Source organism: Rhipicephalus sanguineus, chromosome 5, assembly GCF_013339695.2.
Source record: "Rhipicephalus sanguineus isolate Rsan-2018 chromosome 5, BIME_Rsan_1.4, whole genome shotgun sequence".
Taxonomy (NCBI): domain Eukaryota; kingdom Metazoa; phylum Arthropoda; class Arachnida; order Ixodida; family Ixodidae; genus Rhipicephalus; species Rhipicephalus sanguineus.
This window is the reverse complement of record NC_051180.1, coordinates 18535616-18558961: the sequence shown is the minus strand read 5'-3', so window position 1 is coordinate 18558961 and position 23346 is coordinate 18535616. Positions and strand designations below refer to the sequence as shown.

Genomic DNA, 23346 nt, shown 5'->3' with positions numbered 1-23346 from the left:
CACAGCGGGAGAGCGGTCGCGTTTCATGACGTGCGCTGACGTAACTTCTTACCCCCGTACCATCCCTCCCTGTCTAGCTTCCAGTGCGCTCGTCGGCACGAGAAAAGAGAGAAAGCGCTGGGAGCGTGCGCCAAACCCCCGTAACTCCGCTCGTTCTTGACGGATTCGAGAAATTTTTGCGGCAATCGATTTGGGAGGCAGTAAACTCCGATACTAAGGTCATTAGATCATTACTTGGAAAAGTGGTTCATGACCCCTTTAACTGCAGGGATATGGCCACACAGGATTTTGATAATGGTGGTGGAGGACCCCTGATGTTGCACTCCAAGAACATGTTTACTTCCCTACTTCCCACCTTTGCACCCGAAAAGCTGAGGACCGAAGGCAGGCTGTTGTGAGGAGCACATCATTGCTTAATTTTCCTTTTTACACCTGTTGATCAACGAGGCAGGGCAGGAGGTTACTACGGCGAAACTTGGCTCCCCATAATGGAGAACCCTGCACAGACCTATGTTAATAGATTAAGTTCCAATATCATGTGGCAAGTGTTAAGGTATACAACTTTCACTGAAATGTGCTGTCCAGTTTCACCTTGCTGCTAAACAGGACAGGTTGTCCAGTGTTTATAAGTATCAGAAACTTGTCATGTGTTCAACGTTGTGAGAGTAGTTGGAGCTAAAGCACTCTGTGTGACCGTGATATGAAATTGGTACATTTGTTGTTTTTCGCGTGGAAGAGAAAAGAACACGGGAATCGTAACTGTCTTTCATTTCTACAGACATCTTAGCTGTCCTACAGTCAGAGAAGGGGAGTCGGTGAATGTAGAGAGGCAGAGGGCATTCAGAGACTGCGCAGTCTCATTTGGGCCCCCCCTTTCTTGATAAGAAAAACCAACACGCTGAGCATCAGGTGAGGGGAGAACATCACAGCCATGGCCTTTATTTCAACAGAAAGACTGCCAGTTGTAGTAAACTAATCTGGTGTGCCATGCATTGGGCAGGCATAACCGTCCACGTGACTAGGAGATGAAAAATCCTTGGAACACGGGGTGTCGCTGGAGCCAACGTTTTGACAAGTGGAGATGTCTTCTTCAGGGCTGCAACTGCACCCTTGAAGTTGCAGCCTTGAAGAAGACAAGACCGCTTGTCGAAACATTGGCTCCACCAACACCCAATGTTCTTAGGATTTTTCATCTCTTCAGGATGCCATCTTTCCCTGAACTTCTACCTTATTTGGATTTCCACATGGATAGGAGTTACACAAGGCGATCCAGAAGCCATCTTGTTAAGAACATCTTTTGTGGCAGCATCACCTTACCGGGGTCTCTGTGCATATCAAGTGCATAACATAAGCATCTGCTGGGTTTATGAACTCTTTGATGTTAATATATATGTGTTGTAAAACTGAGAGGCTGAAGATGGCCAACGTTACTCCATTTGATACAACCATGTGAATTGAGCACCTGCCTTCAATACTGACTGGGCCTTCCTCTTTTCATTTCTTCATGGTGGTAATGTTAGCGAGCAGGGGCGTAGCCAGAAATTTTTTTCGGGGGGGGTTCAACCATACTTTATGTATGTTCGTGCGTGCGTTTGTATGTGTGCATGCCTATATACGCAAGCAAAACTGAAAAATTTCGGGGGGGGTTTGAACCCCCCCAACCCCCCCCTTGGCTACGCCCCTGTTAGCGAGTGACTGTACAATGTTGCTGCCGTGGCTCCGCACTGTTTCAAAGTGTGGGTATTCATAGTGTTGTCTGGAAAACACACCTGCAGGTGGAGATGGTGTACTCTCTGCTGTCCATGTTGGGGACACATGACAAGGAAGACCTGAGTCGGACATTGCTCACCATGTCTGGTTCCCAGGAGAGCTGTCTAGCTATGAGACAGTCGGGTAAGTCAGCTTTGGCATGTAAATCACCACTATTTCTCCTCTGTACATATTCTTCCAAAAATGCGCTAGTGCGCACTGTGCAAGACTGTCCCGTGAACTTCTGCTAACTTGCACAACGTACTGCTCACTCGCTTTTTCCAACACCAGCTGGAAAAACATGCTGTTGAGATTCATGGGAGCTCATTCACTGCAGTTGTTTATTAGTTGCTGTGGTGTCCGGACTTAGTATTGATAATTCCAAACTTTTCATATGGAAGTCGCCATTGCGTGATCGGGAGGCTGCTCAGGAGTGTCAGACCCGCTGTGCATGCAAACGCTCATTGGCTGAAATTAGTGCATCGGCCGGGTGGGTAGTGGACACTTGTGATGCGCTGCTTGAACACCAAAAAAGATGAAAAGAAAAACGTAGTATACAGGGCGCATGTGTCTTTCTTGGTGTTCGAGCAGTGCGTCGCAAGTGTCAGCTGTGTACAACCAACTAGCTACTCTGGCTCTTCCAGTACGGTGATACGAAAGGCCGTATTGATGCGACGAATGTAGTGTCAAAGTGAGCTCAATGAACTGCATATACATGACAATATTGTGCTTTCTTTGGGCTATGCTTGAAGCTTTTGTCTTTCTTGTCACACAGCAAAAGGCCTTGTCTGACAAGACCTTGGTGCCCAAGTAGACTAACTTTACAATAACTTTACCATAGCATTACCACAACTTTACCACTAGTTTATCAAGAAGACTATCTGTTTGTTTGCCTAGGGCTTGTCTGGTAGGGTGCAATGAAGCCAAAACAATATGCTGCCTTTGCTCTCTGCTTGTCACAGGCTGCCTGCCCCTGCTCATACAACTCTTGCACGGGAGCAACCAGCAGCAAGAAGGGGAATCTCAGGAGAGCCAGGCCGAACAGCGCCGAGTTGTGCGAGAGCTTCGGCTGCGGGCCAGCCAGGCACTGCATAACGTTGTGCACGCCCACCCCGACGACCGTCAGAGCCGCCGTGAGGCTCGGGTCCTGCGTCTTCTGGAGCAGATTCGAGACTTCTGTGACTACTTGCACGACCTTGAGGCATGCATTGCAGAGCCCAACCAGAATGGTGAGTTTCACCTGCAGGTTTAATGGTGGTGTGAGCTCCTTCTACAACATCGACATAAAAGGTTGTAAGAGTTGTCATCTACTGCACACATTAGGTGAAGGAACCAGCAGGCATCTGACCTGTAGGTGTCATTAAATAGTCACGAAAGAGCCACATAGTGGACAATGTAGCATTCGGAATCACTATGAGGCCTAATTGTGACTGCTAGAACCTATTTGGGACCCCTGCGATTTTGTGTAAAGTGCAGCAAGTGAAGCGGAACACCTGAAGATGGCTGCATTAATTATTATAGTGAAAATGTCATCTCTGACACCGCCTGCCAATACGTGCTGAGTGTGGTGTTTGGTAGTGAGCAGGCCTGATCTGCTCAAGCATATCGAGGCAATTAAATGACGACCATACAGACAACTAGGGATGAATTGCATTCTTCCTTTACTTCCAAACAATAACATTATATATGTATGCACGTAGAGACAACACGGAAGCACCACGTGCCATATCTTTTGACAGTGATGCATCCTCTGCATATTTCCTCCTTCTAGTGCAGGCGTCTCAAATACGCGGCCCATGGGCCACACAGAATAAAGTTTTGTGACTTTGCTAAATAGTAGTACTCACATTATTATGTCGCCTATAGTAGCACGTTGTTCAGGTAAGCTACAGAGATGGGACTGTTCTCCAGGATTTTTATTCGTGAGGCACTCCATGCGGTCACTATGAGTTGAAACATCACCGTGGAAGAAAAACTATATATATATATATATATATATATATATATATATATATATATATATATATATATATATATATATATATTCAGAATCGGCACCCAGATTTTAGTCATTGTGGAAATCAGTATTGATATGTTTTTCGAAACCTGACGTCAAATCCCCTTCAGAAATGACCTATATATAGGATATGGGAAAGGCGTTCTTTCAAATGGCAGTGCTAACGTGACATTTTATCCAAACTCTCCCCCTTCTGCCCCAGCCTTTGTGGGACTAAATTTCATTACTGCAGCCCGCTAGCTGAGGCGAGTTTGAGACCCCTGTTCTAGTGTAAGTCCCAACACAAAGGCACCACCTACCATTTTGTGACAGTGATGGTAACAGCCTCTGAACCTTTCCTCCTTCAAGCACATAAGTCCGATAGCTTTGTAGAAATCACTAGGCATTTATGGCAAATGCACTAGCCACTTGGTTGTGCAACATTTATCTGCAAGACTGTGCAGCAGGCGATGACAGATCTTGCCTTTCTCTTGGTTGTTTATTAGGATTGAGAAATGAAAGCACCAGTTCATTTCACTTACTGTAAAATGCCGAGCAAGCCTCCCCCCCCCCCCCCCACTACGGTGAAGAATAATCTGACCAAATTTGGAGGGGGGTGCTTGCTCGGTCCCGGACCGAAATTCAAGATGGCGGAGGGAGAGCGGCTAAAAATAAAGAAATGCCCATCCACGTTTCTAATGAAATGCTTTATTTATTTACTGTTTTTATTCCCCCTCGTCACTTTCAAACCATTGAAGCAGCGACCGGTTTGACCAATATATGAACGGCCACGTGCCAACGGAATTTCATAAACAACATATAGGCATTCAGTGTACTCATTCTTGTGGTTCTTTTTACACAAGCGATGCCCGTCTTGAAAAAAAAAGTGGCCGCGGGGGAGGAGGGGCGCTTGCTCGGTAACTGGCGCCTATTTCAGATTTCCCGAAAATGGGTGGGGGGCGCTTTCTCGGCATTTTACGGTATGCTGAAAGATTGCTCGTCTTCACTTCTCAGTGATATAGCAGTGAGGGCACTGGCCAGAGACAACCGCTACGGCTACCCTACAGAAGAGGTACATATCACAAGCCATACATCTGCGGTTCTGATCTAATGCTTGTCGCCTGTAGCCTTCGTGTTTCCTGGCAACGCAATCTAGCGAGAGTGTCTACGAGTTTCCTTTCTTCTGAGAGGCCTCGACAGGTGTTGCTCAACTTTTGTCCAAGTAAGGGTTATAGTGGGCTTTCACTAAACATGTTGGTGCTGTCTGGAGAACATAGTAATGCTAAGTAGAAATCTTCTGCTATGCACAACAGCTTTTAGATTGCAAACGGCTCTCTGCTTTCTCATGTGATTGCTGGAATCTGGAGCTGCTTGTTGGGTGCTTGAAATCATAGGCATTAGAAAGCTTGACGAGCTAAGAACTAAGGGTTCTTGCCTGATACTTACAGTGAGAAATGCCTAAACACGTAAAAAGATTTCGTTGTCTGACTCGTGGCCATTGGTGACCTTGTATGAGAATTTGCCCTTTTTAAAGTGTTTTGATTTTAATGCAAAACAAGGGCAGTTTACTTTCTTGAATGCAAAATGGGTGTAGGATCACACTGTACAAGAATGATGTTGAGGCCTAAGTGGCCTTGCCAGAATAGCAGGCAGGCTATGCCTGCAGTTGAAATGATAGAATGAGTTTTTTCTAGGGATGTGCAAATATCCGAAATTTCGAATATTTTTCGAATGGTGTTTGCTATTCGATTCGATTTGCACTGGAATTTTAATATTCGAACTATTCGAACTTCTCAAAAACAAATACAGTCAATGTCCGATTGAAAGTGACCCCTTCAGATTTTTTTAATATGCTTCACCTCATTACACTCTCGTATTGCGGCAAAGCTGCCTTTCAAGCGCCGTTACTGTCGAACTTAGCCAAGACACAGGCAACGTCCGATTGAAAGTGGTCTCTAGATTTTCAATATGCTTCACTTCATCACACCCCGGTATTGCGGCAAAGCTGCCTTTCACTGTGGTACTTGTGCGAAAACGAACGGGGACGAAGAAAGGTGTACACGCGGACAAGCGCAAGTACCACAATGAATTTGTTCCATCTAGGCCGGCTAGCAGTTTTGCTGCCTTTCAAGCTCCGTTACGGTCGAACTTAGCCAAGAGACAGTCAACATCCGATTGAAAGTGGTCCCTAGATTTTCTATATGCTTCACCTCGTCACACCCCGGTATTGCGGCAAAGCTGCCTTTCAAGATCCGCTACGGTCGCAAATGTATTAACTCAAGAAAGCGCTGGTTCCAACATGGAGATGAAAAAATGTGGCAGAGGTGTTAATATCGACGTCTACGAGGCAGATTTGGAACTCCGGACTTGAAGGGAGCAGACCCTTGTCCGCCACATCAGTTGGGCTTCCACAGAAGTTGAAAGAGGAGGAGAGGCAGAGGAAATGGTATCTTTGCCTATCACGTGTAAAGTGTTGTTGGCAACACTTTGGTTGCACCAAACCATGCACATAAATACAATTCGGCCTCTACATTGCCTCATTCTTGATAAGACAACTATGAAACACCACCCCGCCAGCGCTTCATCAACCTAGCGAAAAGAAACACTTTCATGTTGCTATCTCATAAGAATATGCTTAGGAATCCTCTCTAACTTTTCTTTCTGCGATTTCGCTTTGAAGTATTCGAAAAATATTCTAGAAATATTCGGAGAAATATTAGAAAAAATATTCGATTCGATTCGCACTCACACTTCAATATTTGAATTTGGTTCGCACCCAAAATTTTGCTATTCACACAGCTCTAGTTTTTTCATATATAGTGCTACCATTTGTATGCAAAGGTCGCAATGGAATTTATTATGATAACTGAAGGTGCATTACGTTCAGAAACTAACGGTCCCTTGGATATCTTTTTTAGAACCTGGTGACCAACATCCAGGATCAGCTATTGCAGCGCTCATGAAGCTGTCCTTTGATGAAGAACACAGGCACGCCATGTGCCAACTTGGTGAGTGCATTGCAACTAGCCGTTAAAGGTACCTCCTCCAGTTTTTCCAGCATATTTCACAGGTATTATATACGTATTACCATTTTTGTTGTTGCCATGTTTTCTTGACAGAAGCAGTTGGCAGAAACTAATTCTTATGTGAAATTGCTTGGATAATGACTCACAGACATGTAAGCAGTTGTACCATTATCTTCTTTCCTTCATTTTTTTTGTGCTGTCGTCAGTCCGGATAGCCATTCCAAATACATAGACATTCAAGGCAGCAGCTTTAAAACATGATACTGTGGTTTCTGGATCCATTCATTCATTCATTCATTCATTCATTCTTTCCACACATGTGTTGTCATGATGGTGATGTGGTTGTGCTGTCGTTGGGCAACCTTGTCTTCAGCTCCACGAAAAACAAAATATTGTCAACCATCACCACTGTCACAACTGGTGATTGAACTCGAATCCCTGTGGTAATATGCAGTTGCGAGTTTAAGGGGAGACCCTGCTTCTGAAACACGTTTCTTGTTTTTGAGCATCATTATGAAACTTTCACAGCTTATGTATTTTTATGTGCGGAGTTCAAACATGCAATTATTGTTCTAATACAATATGTAGTTTTGAAACTATTAAATAGTTTTTGTATTGTTAGGAGTAGGCCTCATTTCTAAACTGTGAGAGTTACCAAGCAAATCAGCCTATCAAAATAACCTGGAATGAATACTGTATGCAATAAAACAAGAATGGATGTTCTAGGCCCATTTGAACAAAAGTTATGGTATGTTAAACATCCCCAGCTTGATCCCAGTTTGACCGAGCTCAACATTGCTCACTTGCCAAGTGTTCAATGTACCATAGCTTTTGTTCAAATGGGCCTAGAACATCCATTTGTGTTTTATTGCATACAGTGTTCATCCCAGCTTATTGTGATATGCTGATTTGCTTTATAACTCTCACAATTTAAAAATAAATCTTGCTCCCAACAATATACATGAAATATTTTATATTTTGAAAACAGCATAGTGTACTAAAAATGATTGCATATTTTAAATCAGGACATAAAAATACATAAGCTGCGAACGTTTCATAAAAATGTACTCAAAAACAAAGAAATATGTCTCCAAACCATGGCGCTTGGCAGCTTGTGCAGGGTTTTGAGCACCATACAGACAGTGAGAGTGGAAGTGTGTGTGCATTCAGGAGGCCATGGCATGCAATACTGTAGGTGACAAAGGTAACACATGCATTGTAAGCAGTGCCTCTTTGTTGAAAAGACTTTGTTGAATGGTGGTGTCCATTCCGAGAAACTGTCGCTGTGGTAGTAGGCGAGTTCAAAGCCAAAACACTCTCTGTAGTCAGCTTATCACTCTTTTCTATATTGCATGAGTGTCCTACCAGTGTTACATGCATAACTGCAGAGATGCCAACAGGCCCATAAATGCTATAAATGTGCACGAGCAAGCTGCTTTTGTCAAAAGACAGCCTGAATAGGCACACGAGTGATGTCACAAGGTCATGCAAGTCGCAAGATTACGACGTGAGCTTAGCTTGATCTTGGAATTGTACACTAAGCTACGTGATGCTCTGGCGTTTTGCATATATGCCTATTTGTGCAACAAACACAAAGTGTTACAGAGCTGTTGTGTTTGAGCGTGTGGACTAATTGTTTACTATTAAGATGCAACAGTTAAGTTTTTATGTGTATTAGAACAAGAGAGTTTCAGTTAGACAAAACTGTGCCTGTTGAATATTCCATCTCTGCCGTAAGTTGCCCTGCAGTCAGCAAATTATATTAAATTACGCACCAGCAATCAACCTATACTGGGTGCAGCAGTGCAGATCAGCAGCGTATGCGTGAGCACAGACCGACATGTTTTGTCTGAAATCGGATAAAGCATACTTCCTGTCATGGCCGCTATCATTGGCCTTTGTCTCCTTGTCCCATGTTTACTGCACCAAAGACAGTTTATCCTCATGGTTTCATGCCTGCAATGACCCGCCGCACTCTTATGTTTCTGCCCCAACTGCTACACGCCATGACCATTATATATAGTGCAGTGTATTGCCTTTAGCACACAGAGCCCTCTGGCTCTGACTGTTCATGCTCCAGAATTGTCTCTTGTATGTGGAAATCAAGGTGCCTCCTCTTTGTACCTCATCCCCCCATTGCACGTCATGCTGCAGCCCCGAGCCAACTCAACCGCTGAAAACCGCCACCCAGCAAAAACATGGCAGACACGGCTAGTGTGCCGGACTTACTTTCCTGCGCATACCGTACTTCTTCCACCTGGCATTGGGTAACTGCGCTAGCACACGTCATTGGGATGCACCCTGATTAGCCCCCATTGTAGGTCTCGGGCACCCTCTCCCCTGGAGCTTTCTTCTGCCTAGCACTCTTTCGCTGCGGACAGACCCTCACAGGCCTGCAATGAGTTTGGTTACACAGTGCCTTTGCCCCATGACTTCTCGCTCTTGCGCTAGATGGGTCCTTCCTTTGTTTAGCCAGTAGTGCCAGAGGCACACCTACTGTTCGATTGGTCTTGCAGTGAGCCTTCCTTTGCTCGCAATCCCTGACTGTCTCACTGTCTCGCATCCTGGGTTAATAAGCCCATGTTTGTTTATGGTCTGTCTGCTGTGCCTTTTCTGCCCCATGTCGGAGAGTTGACAAACCCAGCTGTAGTACCTTCGTGTGTTGTGATGTGGAGGAGCATCGCGTCCTTTCCTGACTGCGCTCGTATGATAATAAGCCTCCTGCAAACCAGTCTAAAAATCGGGTGTGTAAATTTTTCGTGTTGGTGACTGTGTGCTGTGTTCTTTACCAAACAGGTGGTCTGCAGGCAATAGCAGAGCTGATCCAGGTGGACCAGACCAGCCACGGCAACACAGCTGAGCCAAGCTGTGTGACATTGCGACGATATGCCGGCATGGCGTTGACGAACCTGACCTTTGGTGATGGTACGAACAAGGCACTGCTCTGCTCCATGAAAGGCTTCATGCGTGCCCTAGTCTCACAGCTGCACTCGCCCAGCGAGGACCTGCGACAGGTACGAGGGGGCTGTTTCTACCTTCATTGCACTGTCGTATGTAAAAGGCAGTTTTGATGGGATAGTGAACACAAACACTGCGCTACGTAGACCTTAGTGGTAATTTGTTACAGTCTTTTACCTCTTGTGGTCCAGAACTATTACCAATATGTAATGATGAGTTAGCAGATTAGCATATATCGTCGTCCTCACTGCGTTGGCAGGAGTTCTCTTTTCACAAGTGGCTGACTGTCATCTCTTTTTGTGGCCCTTGCAAGTTGCCACTGATGACACCCCTACAAGAATAGAGGGGTTGGGGCCAATAGGGCGATTGCCCCCCTTTCACCCCAATCTCCGCTGCACCCCATTTTTTTCACCCCCCCCCCCCCCCCCCCGCCTCAGCTGCATTGTTGCGACTGTCATTGTTGCTGTGGCAGCACTCTGGTGATGATCATCATGCTGTCCTGATGACATGTTTATGATCATTATTTTTCATTCTTTATTTGGTGTAATTGATTATTGACAGTGTAGCTCTTTCAACATGGCACGTAGATTAAAAATAAAATACAATTTCAACTCCTGCGCCAACTGTGCCAAAGTGCACCAAATTGTATTTACTGCGCCATTCTGATAATATCAATGAAAGTTGCGCCACACTGCGCCAGTGTCTTGGGTTTGGGCATGTCTATGACTAGCGAACTTACGAACACGGAAGTGAATAGACATTCACTAGACATTAAATGATATGCTCTTATGCAGGTGACTGCCAGTGTGTTACGCAACCTGTCGTGGCGAGCTGACTCGGGAAGCCGCGAGACCTTGAGGGAGGTTGGCGCAGTGCCCCTTCTCATGGAGGCTTCAATGGAGGCCCGCAAGGAGGCCACACTCAAGAGCATCCTCTCGGCACTATGGAACCTCTCTGCCCATTGCACTGCCAACAAAGTATGTCTTGCAATAGGGCTAAACACATTCCTTCATTGTTTTTACATTTTCTTCGTCCTGTATGTTGTTCCTAGTATAAAGGTTACGTGTGTGTTCTCAAAGTTTGTCATACAGTTTGTCTAGAACAGTGCATAGAGAAGGGATGAACGATTGAAAAGGTCATCGCACGATACAATGCAGAAAAATATAAACTAGGCAATTTGGCTCGTCACTGTTCTCGATGTGTGTGCATTCCAATGTTTAACAAATGCTGTGTTGTCAGTTGAGGCTCAGAACAGATTACAAGAGAAATTCTGGAAGCTGATTTGATAGGCTTGGTGATCAATGCGTAAGCACCCCTTCCATATTTCTTACAGCACTTGTATGTTTCTTCGTAATAGTTCACCCCTTGCCTACACTGTTCTAGAGGACCACGAAGAACCAACTAGCCCGAATTACCACCCTTGTAAAACTTACTTTTTTGTAAAATTAGTATGACATGGCACTGAACTTGCGAAAACATTGAAATCTTTCTGTATGACATGGTGACCTATGGGGTTTGCCGCAGCTACAGGTGGACTCAACTTTGTAAAGCTTTCCAGCCATTGCTGAAAGATAAGAATTGTCATGTGCCCATTTGTAGTATGAAGCTACCAAGGAAGTTCATGCCAATTTCTCAGAAAGAAAGCATCTTACTTGATGAAAAATTCGTCCTGGGCTTAGTTCAAATCTCAGACAATCGCCTTTCTGGGATAGTTGCTGTTCCATCTCAGCTAACCAGGGGCCAAGAAAATCGTAGCATGAGGGCAGATTAATCGACAACTTGTAGGAGCTCTGAATATGACAGATGGAGTTCATGCAAAGCCCACAAAGTGGTGAAAGGTATTTCCTTAGTGCCATCGTGCTGCAAACAGATGGATGACAATCGTTTCCTTTCACAAACCTTTCTCTACCTCGTGGGCTTCCATAGAACTGATTTGTCAGCTATTGCTCTTCCCTGGCCTGGTGCACCCTTTTGAACATAGCAGCTACTGGTCAACGAGAAAAATGAGACAGCATAGTGAAATTGTAGCTCATTAGGACATAGTAATTTCATAGTTGATTTAGAGGAGGGCCGCACAACATATGGATTGCAGGTTGTGTGTAGATGCTTAGTGGTCTGTGACAGTCTTCGAACTTCTATTATATTCATCATGAGTGTCAGCCTATCCTATGCCCACTGCAGGACAAGCACCTGTACCAGTGATCTGATCCCATTTTATGGCTGCAAATTTCTTAATTTGGTCGCTCCACCTAACCCCTTTGATGTCCTCGGCCGCACTTCAAACCTCTTGGCATCCATTATGTCGCTCTAAGGGACCATCGGTTATCTGTCCTTTTCATGACGTGCCCTTCCCAGGACCACTTCTTACAGTGAAGCTGTATACCTCTCGTTGGTCGGAAAATTTCGTGGCGTAAATGCAAAACTCCCATAGCACATATGTGTCGCAGAAATTGGGCAAATCTCACGACTCACCACACTGGTCCACTAAAGATTAACAATACCTCTCGTTGGTCAGAAAATTTTGTGGTATAAACACAAAACATCAGGTTAAAGGTCCTCTAAACCACTAACAGATGCTTGTGTGCTCCTCTGCTAGCAGGTGCGCGCGCTCTTTGCATTTTCACCTCGGACACTGTGGATGGGCATTCGGAGAGGTGGACAGATGAGCCGACAATTGCAGCGTAGCGAAGGAAAGAGCGAAACGAGCAAACACGTGTAACTCTGCTAGTGTTCGCTGTAGAGTCGTGTACAACTGCAATGCCACAACTAAATTTAGACCTCTGGGTGGTTTAGGGGCCCTTTAACAATTGAAGGCAAATGGCATATCTTTATTTGCAATCAGGCATGCAGCATAGAGCTCAGTATTCGTTTCAATACAGAAAACCATAAAACAAGCAGCAAAACCGGATGATGGATGATAAGGTGCCTGTGAACAATGGGAACACCCTCCCACGCATTCTCGGTAAAGATTTCATTGCAGCTGCTTTGTACTTCACATGAGGGCTTCGAATGATGTCTAACGGCCCTTCCTTCTCCTCGCGTGTGTTTTCCACTTCCATATATAAAAGGGAGACCCGTCTAGCACTCATTCAGTTCATTCTATGACTGCCGTGGATAGACCACGGAAATTAAGGACACCAGAAGAACAGCATGAATACAATGGTCGCGGAACCAATTACGTTCTACCAAAGCGACAACAAAGCAATTATCACTACCATTACTCTAAAGTAATAATAAAACATACCCCCCCATTGGTGTGTGTGGTGTTTGATACAGCTTCGCTGGACATTCACGTTCACAGGGTGGGATGGCGGCCAATTTTTTTTTCTCTTTATATTAACTAGGACAGTGGTTCTCAGCCATGAATGTTTCGGAGACCCCTTGTGGGCCGGTGGATGTGATGAGGGACCCCTTGCTGTGAGAGAAAAAAAGAAAAAAAAGAAGGGGGGGGGGGTCAAACTAATGTGGCCAAACTAAAATGCCACGCCAATTCGATCTTAACAGCTTGTCAATATGTCGTGCGATCTGCAGCCACGTTCAACATGTTTCTAGCTATGTTTGCTCTTCAAATATGCAAGCCTAGAAGAAGTATTCTCGCGTGCATATGTTGTAGAAAACTGCAATAAACTTTTACTGCCATCTCACGGAGAAGGGGAAACATAAGTCAGCTCCGCCGCAATAATAGTGTGCTATGCGGTGAAGCATGCCAAAAATTAGAACGAGCCGTTGTCACAGGGCATAGCGCGCCTACAAAAAACGTGTTTTTTTTTTTTTTGTCGAGGATGGTGTTCGCGGACCCCCAAAAACTTGTTCGCGTACCCGCTAGGGTCCGTGGACCCCCTTTTGAGAACCACTGAACTAGGATATCGGCTACACCTGTTTGTTCTCTGACCCACTCTGCTGTCTTCCTATCTCCTACTGTTACTCCTATCATTAATCCGCATGTTGATATCATAAGGAAACTTAGTCTTGTTGTCAAGCACGACGCATAGCATGAACCATTCGCACAAAGAACACACGTGGATGCACGCATGTGCATTCATAAATAAGTAACACTTATAGGAACGTGGAATCTTTTGGAAATCATATTCGTAAAGGTATGGTAGCACGAAATATAGTCATTGAGTTAAGGACAGTCACAAAGATTGCATTATTGGCATAGAATAGTATGTAAATGAATGAAGCAAGCTTGGTGTGCTCCTGCTAAGCACGGTCTTGCATATTCCTAGCCACTACAGCTGCATTGTGATGGACGCTGCATGAAGATGCTTTTGCACCATGCTTTTAGTGCAAGTTAAAAGAATCTCAGATATGTAGTTAGAATTACCCTCGAATACTGCCTTATGGCATCTCTCCCAGCCTATGAGTTACATTGGGACACTAAGCCCTGTAATACAATTTTTCAACTATGGGAGCATTTCTAACTAGTATTCAGACCAGAATCTTTGCCTGACTTGTTTAGGAAAGACACAATTAATCTAATTCGTGTAATTATTTGTCAGATTCTTACCTTAAAGGGGTCATGAACCACTTCTCCAAGTAATGATCTAATGGCCTCAGTATCGGAGTGTACTGCCTCCCGAATCGATTGCCGCAAAAATTTCTCGAATCCGTCAAGAATCAGCGGAGTTACGGGGGTTTGGCGCACGCTCCCAGCACTTTCTCTCTTTTCTCGTGCCGGCGAGCGCACTGGAAGCTAGACAGGGAGAGATGGCATGGGGGAAAGAAGTTACGCCAGCGCGCGTCATGAAACGCGATCGCTCTCCCGCTGTGATTCGCTTGCGCGAGTGCGGCTACCGTGTACTGAGGAGTGCGGCTACCGTGTACTGAGGAGTGCGGTGCCGGCAAGTGGCGGCACCCCGCGGCAAGAAGCGCATCTGATCCGAACGCCGCTCTCGATTTACGTCGGCTATCGGCCAATAAGCATGCTATGTCTCTTGCGACGTACAGCGGACAGACGCCCCGCCCACCGACGAGAGTGAGAACCGGCCTCTGTTTGAAAAGAGGGTGCCTGGGGAAACGGCAACTTCGCGCTCCGCTTGTGGCCATTACGCGGCGCGCACGACTGTAATATTTGGCAGAGCAGTTCATAGCCGTGTCAGCTTTCCGCAGGATGTGTTTTTTCAATCAGCCCAAGGGGTGCTTCATGACCCCTTTAAGTCATCCTGAAATACGTTCTGGGGCAAAAGCAATCTCAAGAAAATAAGTTATCGAAATTTTCTACTTAGAAATGTTGAACATTTTCTGAAAAATCCGGTATCACATTCTTTACATTCCTTTGTGTATGCAATGGACTTACCATAATGACCTTCATTTTTGTTGACATTGGCAAACAAACATACCACAACAACACATTCGCAAGTGATTCGCAATTTCTTGGAGCTAACTGAAACTTAATTCTTGTGAAAGTGCACCTGTTCTGTCATTAAAGAACAAATCAGTATTTCTGTATCTTGGTTTTCTTTAAATGTATATCTTGTCAGTTATATTTAACAAAGCATTGTCGTAATTTTCTTTGTCTTGTTTTTTTCCCCCTAGGTGGACATCTGCAATGTGGAAGGGGCCCTGGCCTTTCTTGTTGGCACACTCACCTACCGCAGCCCCTCCAAGACGCTGGCTGTCGTCGAGAATGGGGGTGGCATCCTTCGCAATGTGTCCAGCTACGTTGCACTGCAGGAACAGCACCGACAAACCCTGCGTGCGCACAGCTGCCTGCAGATTCTCCTTAAGCAGCTCAAATCTCCCAGCCTCACTGTCGTCAGCAATGCGTGCGGCACACTATGGAACTTGTCCGCGCACTGCGCCCAAGACCAGCGCACCCTGTGGGAGATGGGTGCCGTGTCGATGCTGAGGAACCTCATCAATTCCAAGCACAAGATGATTGCCATGGGCAGCTCGGCAGCTCTCAAGAACCTCCTGACAGCCGCCACGGAGCTGAAGCTGGCCGACTGCGATGGTTGTAACAACAACAAGGACGACAACGACAACGAGAGCCTGCCGTCGTTGGTGGTTCGGAAGCGCAAGGCTCTGGAGACCGAGCTTGATGCTAGCTTGTCGGAAACGTGCGACAACATCGACAGTCCCCGCGCAAGCCCCACGGGGGACCCACGTTTTGGCTTTGACTTTCACCAGCCGGACATTTTGGAACGGTTCCACACTTACCTTCCTGGGAGAATGTATCACAGCATCGGTGGCGAGAGGGACGTTCCACGGTCGGACAGCCGGGACAGCATCGGAAGCACACAGTCGGAGCCAACACACTTGAGGCCTCCACAGTCGGTATTCTCCAGGGGGCGGCGCAGGGGCAGGCAGCTTTTGGAGCGATACGGCCGGGGTGGTGATTTTGGCAACTTGAATCTGGCGCTCGTGAATCCATACTTCCCTCATCATAGCTTGGAGGAAGAAGATGCAGAAGCCTTGAATGGAAATGACTTAGAAGAACCCTCAAATCAGACTTTGGGTGATAGAAATGGCTTAGGAAAGGGTCCCCTGTGGCGAGACCCCAGCGAGTGTGTGAGGAGAAGGTTGGATGACAGCCTTGAAGAGGATGATGAGGAGGATGTTGAAGATGGGGATGAGGATGACTTGGAAGTGGATGCCTGCAGAAACAACTCCGACTCCTCTGGCCTGAGGCACCTGCATGGCATGAAGCCTCTGGAAAGGAGTCGCCGGGAAGTCCAAGAGATCCAGAGGATCTTCGAAAGGGCACAGAGTCCGCAAACCTCACTGAGAGGCCTGCATGTCCAGTGTGCTAACGACACAGTTATTTTGACTGACCTGGGCAGCTTAGAAGACATATCAGATGTCATTGTTTCGTCTGCTTCAAAGCAAGAACTTGATGCTGAGGACAAAGAAGAGGATGAGTGCCTGTCTGACGATGAGGACCTTTTATCTCCCCCTCCTCAAGAGGATGAAGATGTAAGTGTGAGACTGCTTACTTATGGCATGTATGAGCCTTTATCTCGGTACATTCACACATCTTCAAAAAGAACATGGGTACTACAATGAATTAGTACTGGATGTAACAAAGTAAACCTAAGATTTTTCTTGCTGATATCAATTTGTATTGAATATTGAATATATGCTTCCAGTATATGGAATTTCAGCTACCACATGTATTTCCATATACTCAGCTACCACGCGTATTTTTGTGTTTAGTTGGCTTTGTAACAGGGTGTGTTGATGATGATGTCACTTTAGGAAAAGTAAATGCAAAAACGCACAAGACAGAGAAAGCGACAATGCACTGCTTCTGGTTGTCTCTTTCTCTGACATATGTGTTTTTGCAGTTACTTTTCCTAATCATGAATCTCCAACTTGCCTACACGTACACTCTACTATGTGATGTTGGGCATACTTGTAGTCAAATGAGTGAACTTGATAGACCTCCATGCATTATACTACTCATACATTTTATATGATTTGTAGCACACCCATACTTGCATAAGGAACACAATGCGTGTATTTCCTGCACTATGCATCAAGGGTATCCTTGAATTATTGCATACTGCCAATATTTGTAGTGCCTCATGACAGGAAAAATAGCATGAAAAAAAAAATGACACAGGGAATAGAGAATAGGATGGTTCTGCTCCCTCTTTCCTGGCATTTTTCTCTCATGTTGCGGTATGCACTACCAGTATTTATTCTTCTTGATTGTCACATTTGCTATTTCTTGTTCCTGTGTTCAGGAGGCAGCTGAAGTAGGCCACAGGGATGCTCACAGTGATGCTCAGACAAGTTTTACGCTCGGTGGCTCAACCAAGGGCAGTGGGATTCCTATCAAAGCCAACTTCACCAAACCGCTGCCCAGGAAGGATGCAACACTCACAACAACTTGGGCTTCGCGGCCTTCAAGCATCCCACAGAGGTCGCTGTCATTGAGCCATCCTAGTGCTATGAATGAAGGACCGGAACGACATTCCAGGGGCGGAGTACAGTCTTCAGAGCTGATGGACACCACGCCGGGCAGCCCAGACACACTGGAGCAGGTTCGTTTGGACGCGGACACCGTGGCTGTTTCGCATGGACCAGCCACTATTGAAGCAGGAGGACACTCAGGCACAATGCCATCTTTGCAGCCATGCTGTCAACAACAGCAGCAAGCTGCTGCATCCGTGGTCAACAGAAAGCCAGCTGGCCACTGCTGTAGCTTCGCCCACTCTACCCCGGCACCGTCCCTGCACGAATACATTTACGGCAAGAAGAAAGGCGGTCCCAAACCACCGGTGGCAGTGAAGCCACTGCAGTTGCAGCAACACAGCGTGCCGTGTCCGGAGCAGTCTGAATGCTCTCAAGCTGATGCACCACAGCCATTTGTTCTAGGAAGTGGTTCCGGTTCGTTGATTACCAAAATACCACAGTCAGGTAAGCAAACAGAAGGTCGCACTATAGTAGTCGATGACAACCTAAGACTGACATATAGGCTCCACCTATAGTATGCAACAACCTAAGACTACAGTGACATACAGGCAATTATGTATTATTGTCATAGGCGTGCACACAGGGGGGGCAGGGGGGGGCACCCCCCCTAATCACATAAGAGGAGGGGGGGGGGGCAAAATCTGCCCCACACATTGACCCTCCTAGTCACCTAAGAGGAAAGGGGGGGGGGCGCAAAAGTTGCCTCGGACGTTGACTTAGCAGGGGGGTGGGGTCGCTGCGATGAACCTTCGCCCCCCCCACCGCTGATGGGGAACCCTGCGCACGCCTATGGTTATTGTATTGCATTATTGTAGCATCAGGCACTTTTGTGTGTTTGAGACTGTTGCTTTTACTTTGCAGAACTGATCTATCTTAGTGTGAGTGGTCTTAGGATGAAACTTGAACATTCTGGTAAATTTTTGTATCTGATCCTGATGTCAACGTTTATCTGAACGTAATATTTTAGCTCAGCACAACAAACTTTATTTTCCAGTAAGCCAAACATCTACATCTGGGTAATTCCACATAAGATCGAACAAACGATGGCTGGTCGACCTCTTAAATTTATTTCAAAATTTTATATATTATTGCCTTATGAGTGGAAAAAAGAGATCTGCAATTTGTTTTGCCGCAAAAATTTTTTCGAAGCACAGGGAATCGATGAAGAAGAGGTGGAGTGGAGTGCTCATTCACTCTGCTGTTTTAGCCAACTTTCGTTATGAAATGCGCAAAATATATTAAAGTTAGGTAGCTGAAATTTCTTTAACTGAATATACGCGTGTTTTTGCTTGTGTTCAGGTATTTGTAGTTTTTATGTGTTGTGTAGATGTTTTTATAAAAAACCTCAAAATTGGCCCAGGAAACGTTCTTTTCTTTATTTTGAAGGTCTTTATCTCAAAAAGCCTTTTGGCAGACCGACAAAAATTCCGTAATGCATTCTTCGCATACTTATCTACCAAAGAGCCGAATCTCATATTTATATAACTTTTCAGTAAAAAGATACGATCGGGCTAAGTTCAAGAAAACACCAAACAATGGAAATTTCTGACAACAATAAAAAAAAACACATTTTTGATATTTCTTAAACTTCGTCCACTTATTCTCCTCCACATCAGCTTTCACAACCATCAAAAAGATATTGCATAATATTTTTGCACTTATAGTTATGGCCACTGCAATGAGGTCCTCACGCAAGGCTCAGCGCACTATGCAAGTCTCAAGATCCGATGCTTCCATGCTTAAAGGGACACTAAAGAGAAACAATGAATCGGTTTACATCGATAAATTGTGCTCTGAGAACTCTAATATCGTTAATTTCGCCATCATAGGTTAATTAATAGAGGAGAAAATCAAGTTCAAAGTTTCATTTTTAAATTTCACGCCGAAATCTCCCCACGTGACGTCACGAATTTCGAAGTGTATTTATCGTATTTTGGCTCCATTGGCTCAACAAAATTATCCCAAACTTGGTATGTTAAGTCTATGGCCCCCTCAGAGGACAATGTACTTCATTTTTACCGATTAGGAACTACGTGGTCCCTAGTAGGCGCCTTCAAAACATGTGACGTCATGGTGAATAGTGCGGAAACTTCAATGTGATGTCGCCACCAACATTTTGTTTTTGCGTGTTTTCTCGCTTACTAAGCGTCTTCTCGCAGCAAGCGTGGTGTTTTTGGTATCGTGAAAGAGTACTTTTACTAATATGAGAAAAATCGTTTTGCTCTTTAGTGTCCCTTTAAACCATGTTATCAACCTAGCGAGCTTTGAAAAATGTTTTAGAACAAAAATCGTCCAAACATGCAAAACTAATGCAAGATTATAAACTTATAATCACCATGAATGAGTAGAAACCAAGCCTTGAAGGATTAGTTCAGCAGTTTAAAATGGCTTACTTTTGGTGCCTGTATTTGTTGGAGAGGCATCAATCATGCACATGGGCTTGACAAGTTATTAACTTTTGTTTCAGGGAGATCAAGCCTTATTGCTGCTCCGAAGGTCTTCCGGACAAACGCGAACCCTCCTGCGTTGCCACAGGCTTTCACGGGCACTGCTGGGAATTCCCAGCATGCATCAGACAGTATGTGCCACTCTGAACCAGGACCATCGACTTCAAGAAGTTCAGCAGTGGATGAACCTGCCATGTCCTTCAGGGAAAAGATTGAGAGGTTCAACCAGCCCCCAAAAGATTCCTCTAGCATACCCCAGAGGCATTTCGGTTATCAAAACAAGACGAGAAAGACTGAATGCAACCTTGGCATGGCGAGCTCTCTTACCCAAAACGACAGAAATATTTCTGAAGAGAAAGGCAAGAAAGATGAGAGAGCCCAGGAAAAGCTTCGGCCTCAACCCGCTAAGCCAGTTGATGGGGATTCGGAGATGCCAAGTGCTGCAGAATCGAGGTGCACAGGCCTTCTGTCATCATCAAGTACAAGCTCATCAACACTGAAGGCTCCTCTGCTGGCACAGCATGTTCAGCCTGTCATGAACGGAATGGTTGCTAGGCTTTTTGACGAGGAAGTGCCGGCTATAACGCTCAATGCTGGAAATGCAGCCCTTGAGGCTAGGTCAGTGAGGCCCGACGTCGATGACGAAATGATGCAAAGTACAGCGAGCTTGATGTCCGACCTGGAAGGTGCGAAGCCACCTTCTGTCATGGGGGACCTCCTGTCCATGAGCATGACGAGCAGCGGCCTTTCTGAGGACGTCTCATCGAACGGGAAGAGTGGGAAAGCGCCAAAGCGTGGCCGTGTGCCAGAGACCGTGCGGCGTGCCCTGGGAGCATCGATGGAGTCACCTTTCAGCGATTGTGACCTCCTAGATTACGTCGGACCACCTTGCGCCATGGGTTCGATCGAGAACCTTAGCATTCGCAGCAGAAGCGGTCAGTCTGACGATCTTAACAATGTCAACCCACCTTCCACGATGGATGATCTCTCAATGAGTGGCAGCTGCATGAGCCTGAACAGCATACCCAGTGATGATGACGCAAACAGTCAGTCCAGTCCGCTCATGCCTGAACCCAGTCCGAGAAGGACTTCTAAGAGGAGCAGTGACATGTCAGAGCGACTAAACGCAGCAGCCAACATGGCGCAGGTGTACTCCCGTGAGCTCAACTCACTTGTAAATGGCAGCATGAAGAGCAGCAGTGGCACTTCGGAAATGCTTGAACACGTGCAGCCTCCCTCCGTCTACCAGGACATGAATGAAGTGACGTTCGAGGACATGACAGAAATGGGCTCAGATGGCTTTGCATCTGATGTCGAGTTTGATGGTGACCTGATGCATGATGACGACATCCCACTGACGTCCACTACCGAGACACTGCGGCCTCCTGCTGTCTCCTCATTGCAGAAGGAAGAGCAGTTTGGAGACAGCACAGAAAACTTGGCCAGCACATCAGCAGACATAGAGCCCTTGGAATCTGATGAACACTTTTCGTCACCGGCTCATCATAGTTCTTCCCTTAGTCGCGGCAGCCCGTCGAGAAGAGTCGAATGCCCAGCTATTGACGTCGACCGACCTTCTTTGCTTGGAATGCCAGTGAAGCAAGCTAGGGAGAGGTTTTACGACGTCTTTTGCCAGAGGAAAGGGGACGACACAGTTGACGACGAGACCTTCTCGCTCATATCTAATGATTCTGACCGAGAGAACATAGACGATGCCATCCAGCCAGAGTCACAGGAGAAGGCAGAATCCACGTCGAGGCCTCCCTCATCCCGAGGGCCACGAATAGTGAAGCCAATAAACAGGGAGACAATACGGCAACTGCAGGACAAAAAGGAGCAGGAGAGAGCCAGTTCATCTCCACCAGTGGTGCGCAGGCGGGAATCACTGCCTTCAAAGGTTGGTGCCAAACGTACTGGTTCGCCAAAGCAGTCTGTATCCCCGAACCCTTCCCCTATCAAGCACACTAAGGCTTCAGCTCTCAGAGCTTCGCAAAATCAGAGGTCCTCTTCTGAAGGATCACGGCAAACAAAAAGCACATCTCCACAGCGGTTTGTGCGTACTGCTCCCAGCTCACCGGGTAAAACATTGAGTGAAAGACAAGGACTTCGAGCGCCAAGAGTCCAGACCAGGACCGTCACCACTAGTGCAGCGGGTCCGCAGGTTCACAGGCCTACTGGACGACCGAAGAGCTTGGAACAAGATGTCAGGACAACAACATCCACAGACTCTTCAGAGACTTCTCTGGCTCCTCCACCTCTCGTTAGGCAGGGTACTTTCACCAAGGAGTCTCCCACAGACCCCACGGCATCAGCTACAGCAGGCACAGATCCAAAGCCATGCAAATCTACAGCGCAGGATGTGGCTCCCACTGGTAGTGGCCGATCAAGCACTCACAGCAGCCCTCAGCACTCTTCGCGAAGACCGGCAAAGAGCGCTTCGACTCCGAGTGTTCCAGCAAATAGCAGCCGGTCATCTTCGAGCGGTGGTGCGGTGCAAAAGAGGAGGACGATTCCGCAGTCTCCAAGCTCACATAGCCTTGGTGGTGAGGACAAAAAGGGGCCTTATGTGCGAAGTCTCAGCAGCGGGGGCTTTCTGGCTACCGGTGCCCAGGTTCAGAAGTCTGGAAGCGCGGCCAGTTTGAATTCACAGTCTAGCTCTGGCAGCGCTGCAATGCCCCGTGGCAGAGCACCGGCTCCACCCAGGAAGGACACTGTTCCAAGCAAACTCTCGTCTCTGTGGAAGCGCAAGGGCTCCTCTCCACCTGCTTCCACCACGGCAGTTAATTCTGCAAAGCCTGGTGTCAGAGCAGCGGCTAAATCGGAAAGGTAAAGAAAGGTTTTTGTGAAATTACTTTGTACAGTTAACCTGAATACAACGAAATTGAATGGGTGCCGCGATTTGCTCGTTATAATCAATATATCGTGATATCTGCACTGGGCATTTACTGCTAATATTATGCACTGTACTTACCCAAAACAAGTAAGGGGCGAAATAGCACCTTGCCACACGGGGGTACACAACAACATTACCGTATTCCAGAGATAAAAAGGAAAAGTCATGCACCTACTTTATTGCAGATGAAAATGCATAACTCGTACTTCGAACAGATTTAGCTGCAAAGAAGTCCGTAATTGGACGTTGATGCATTTTCCTGATGCGAACAATGGCTCGCTCAGCTGCGGCCACTATGTTCATGCCATCTTCACCACCATCCTCGTGAGTGCCGAAGTAGCGTGCCATGTTCAG

General features: G+C 46.2%; 1 protein-coding gene across 2 annotated transcripts in view; it reads left to right on the top strand.

The window, feature by feature from the left end:
* LOC119393317 (mucin-5AC) overlaps positions 1-23346 on the top strand; it is an 87781-nt gene that overhangs the window by 59075 nt on the left and 5360 nt on the right. The window contains exons 6-13 of one of the 2 annotated variants that reach the window (XM_049416203.1): positions 1776-1893; positions 2712-2978; positions 6664-6753; positions 9568-9785; positions 10524-10706; positions 15268-16653; positions 17421-18096; positions 20120-22925. In XM_049416203.1, coding sequence (XP_049272160.1) covers positions 1776-1893; positions 2712-2978; positions 6664-6753; positions 9568-9785; positions 10524-10706; positions 15268-16653; positions 17421-18096; positions 20120-22925 — 5744 coding nt within the window. The remainder of the gene's footprint in view (positions 1-1775; positions 1894-2711; positions 2979-6663; positions 6754-9567; positions 9786-10523; positions 10707-15267; positions 16654-17420; positions 18097-20119; positions 22926-23346) is intronic. The other variant, XM_049416202.1, reaches the window with a different exon arrangement.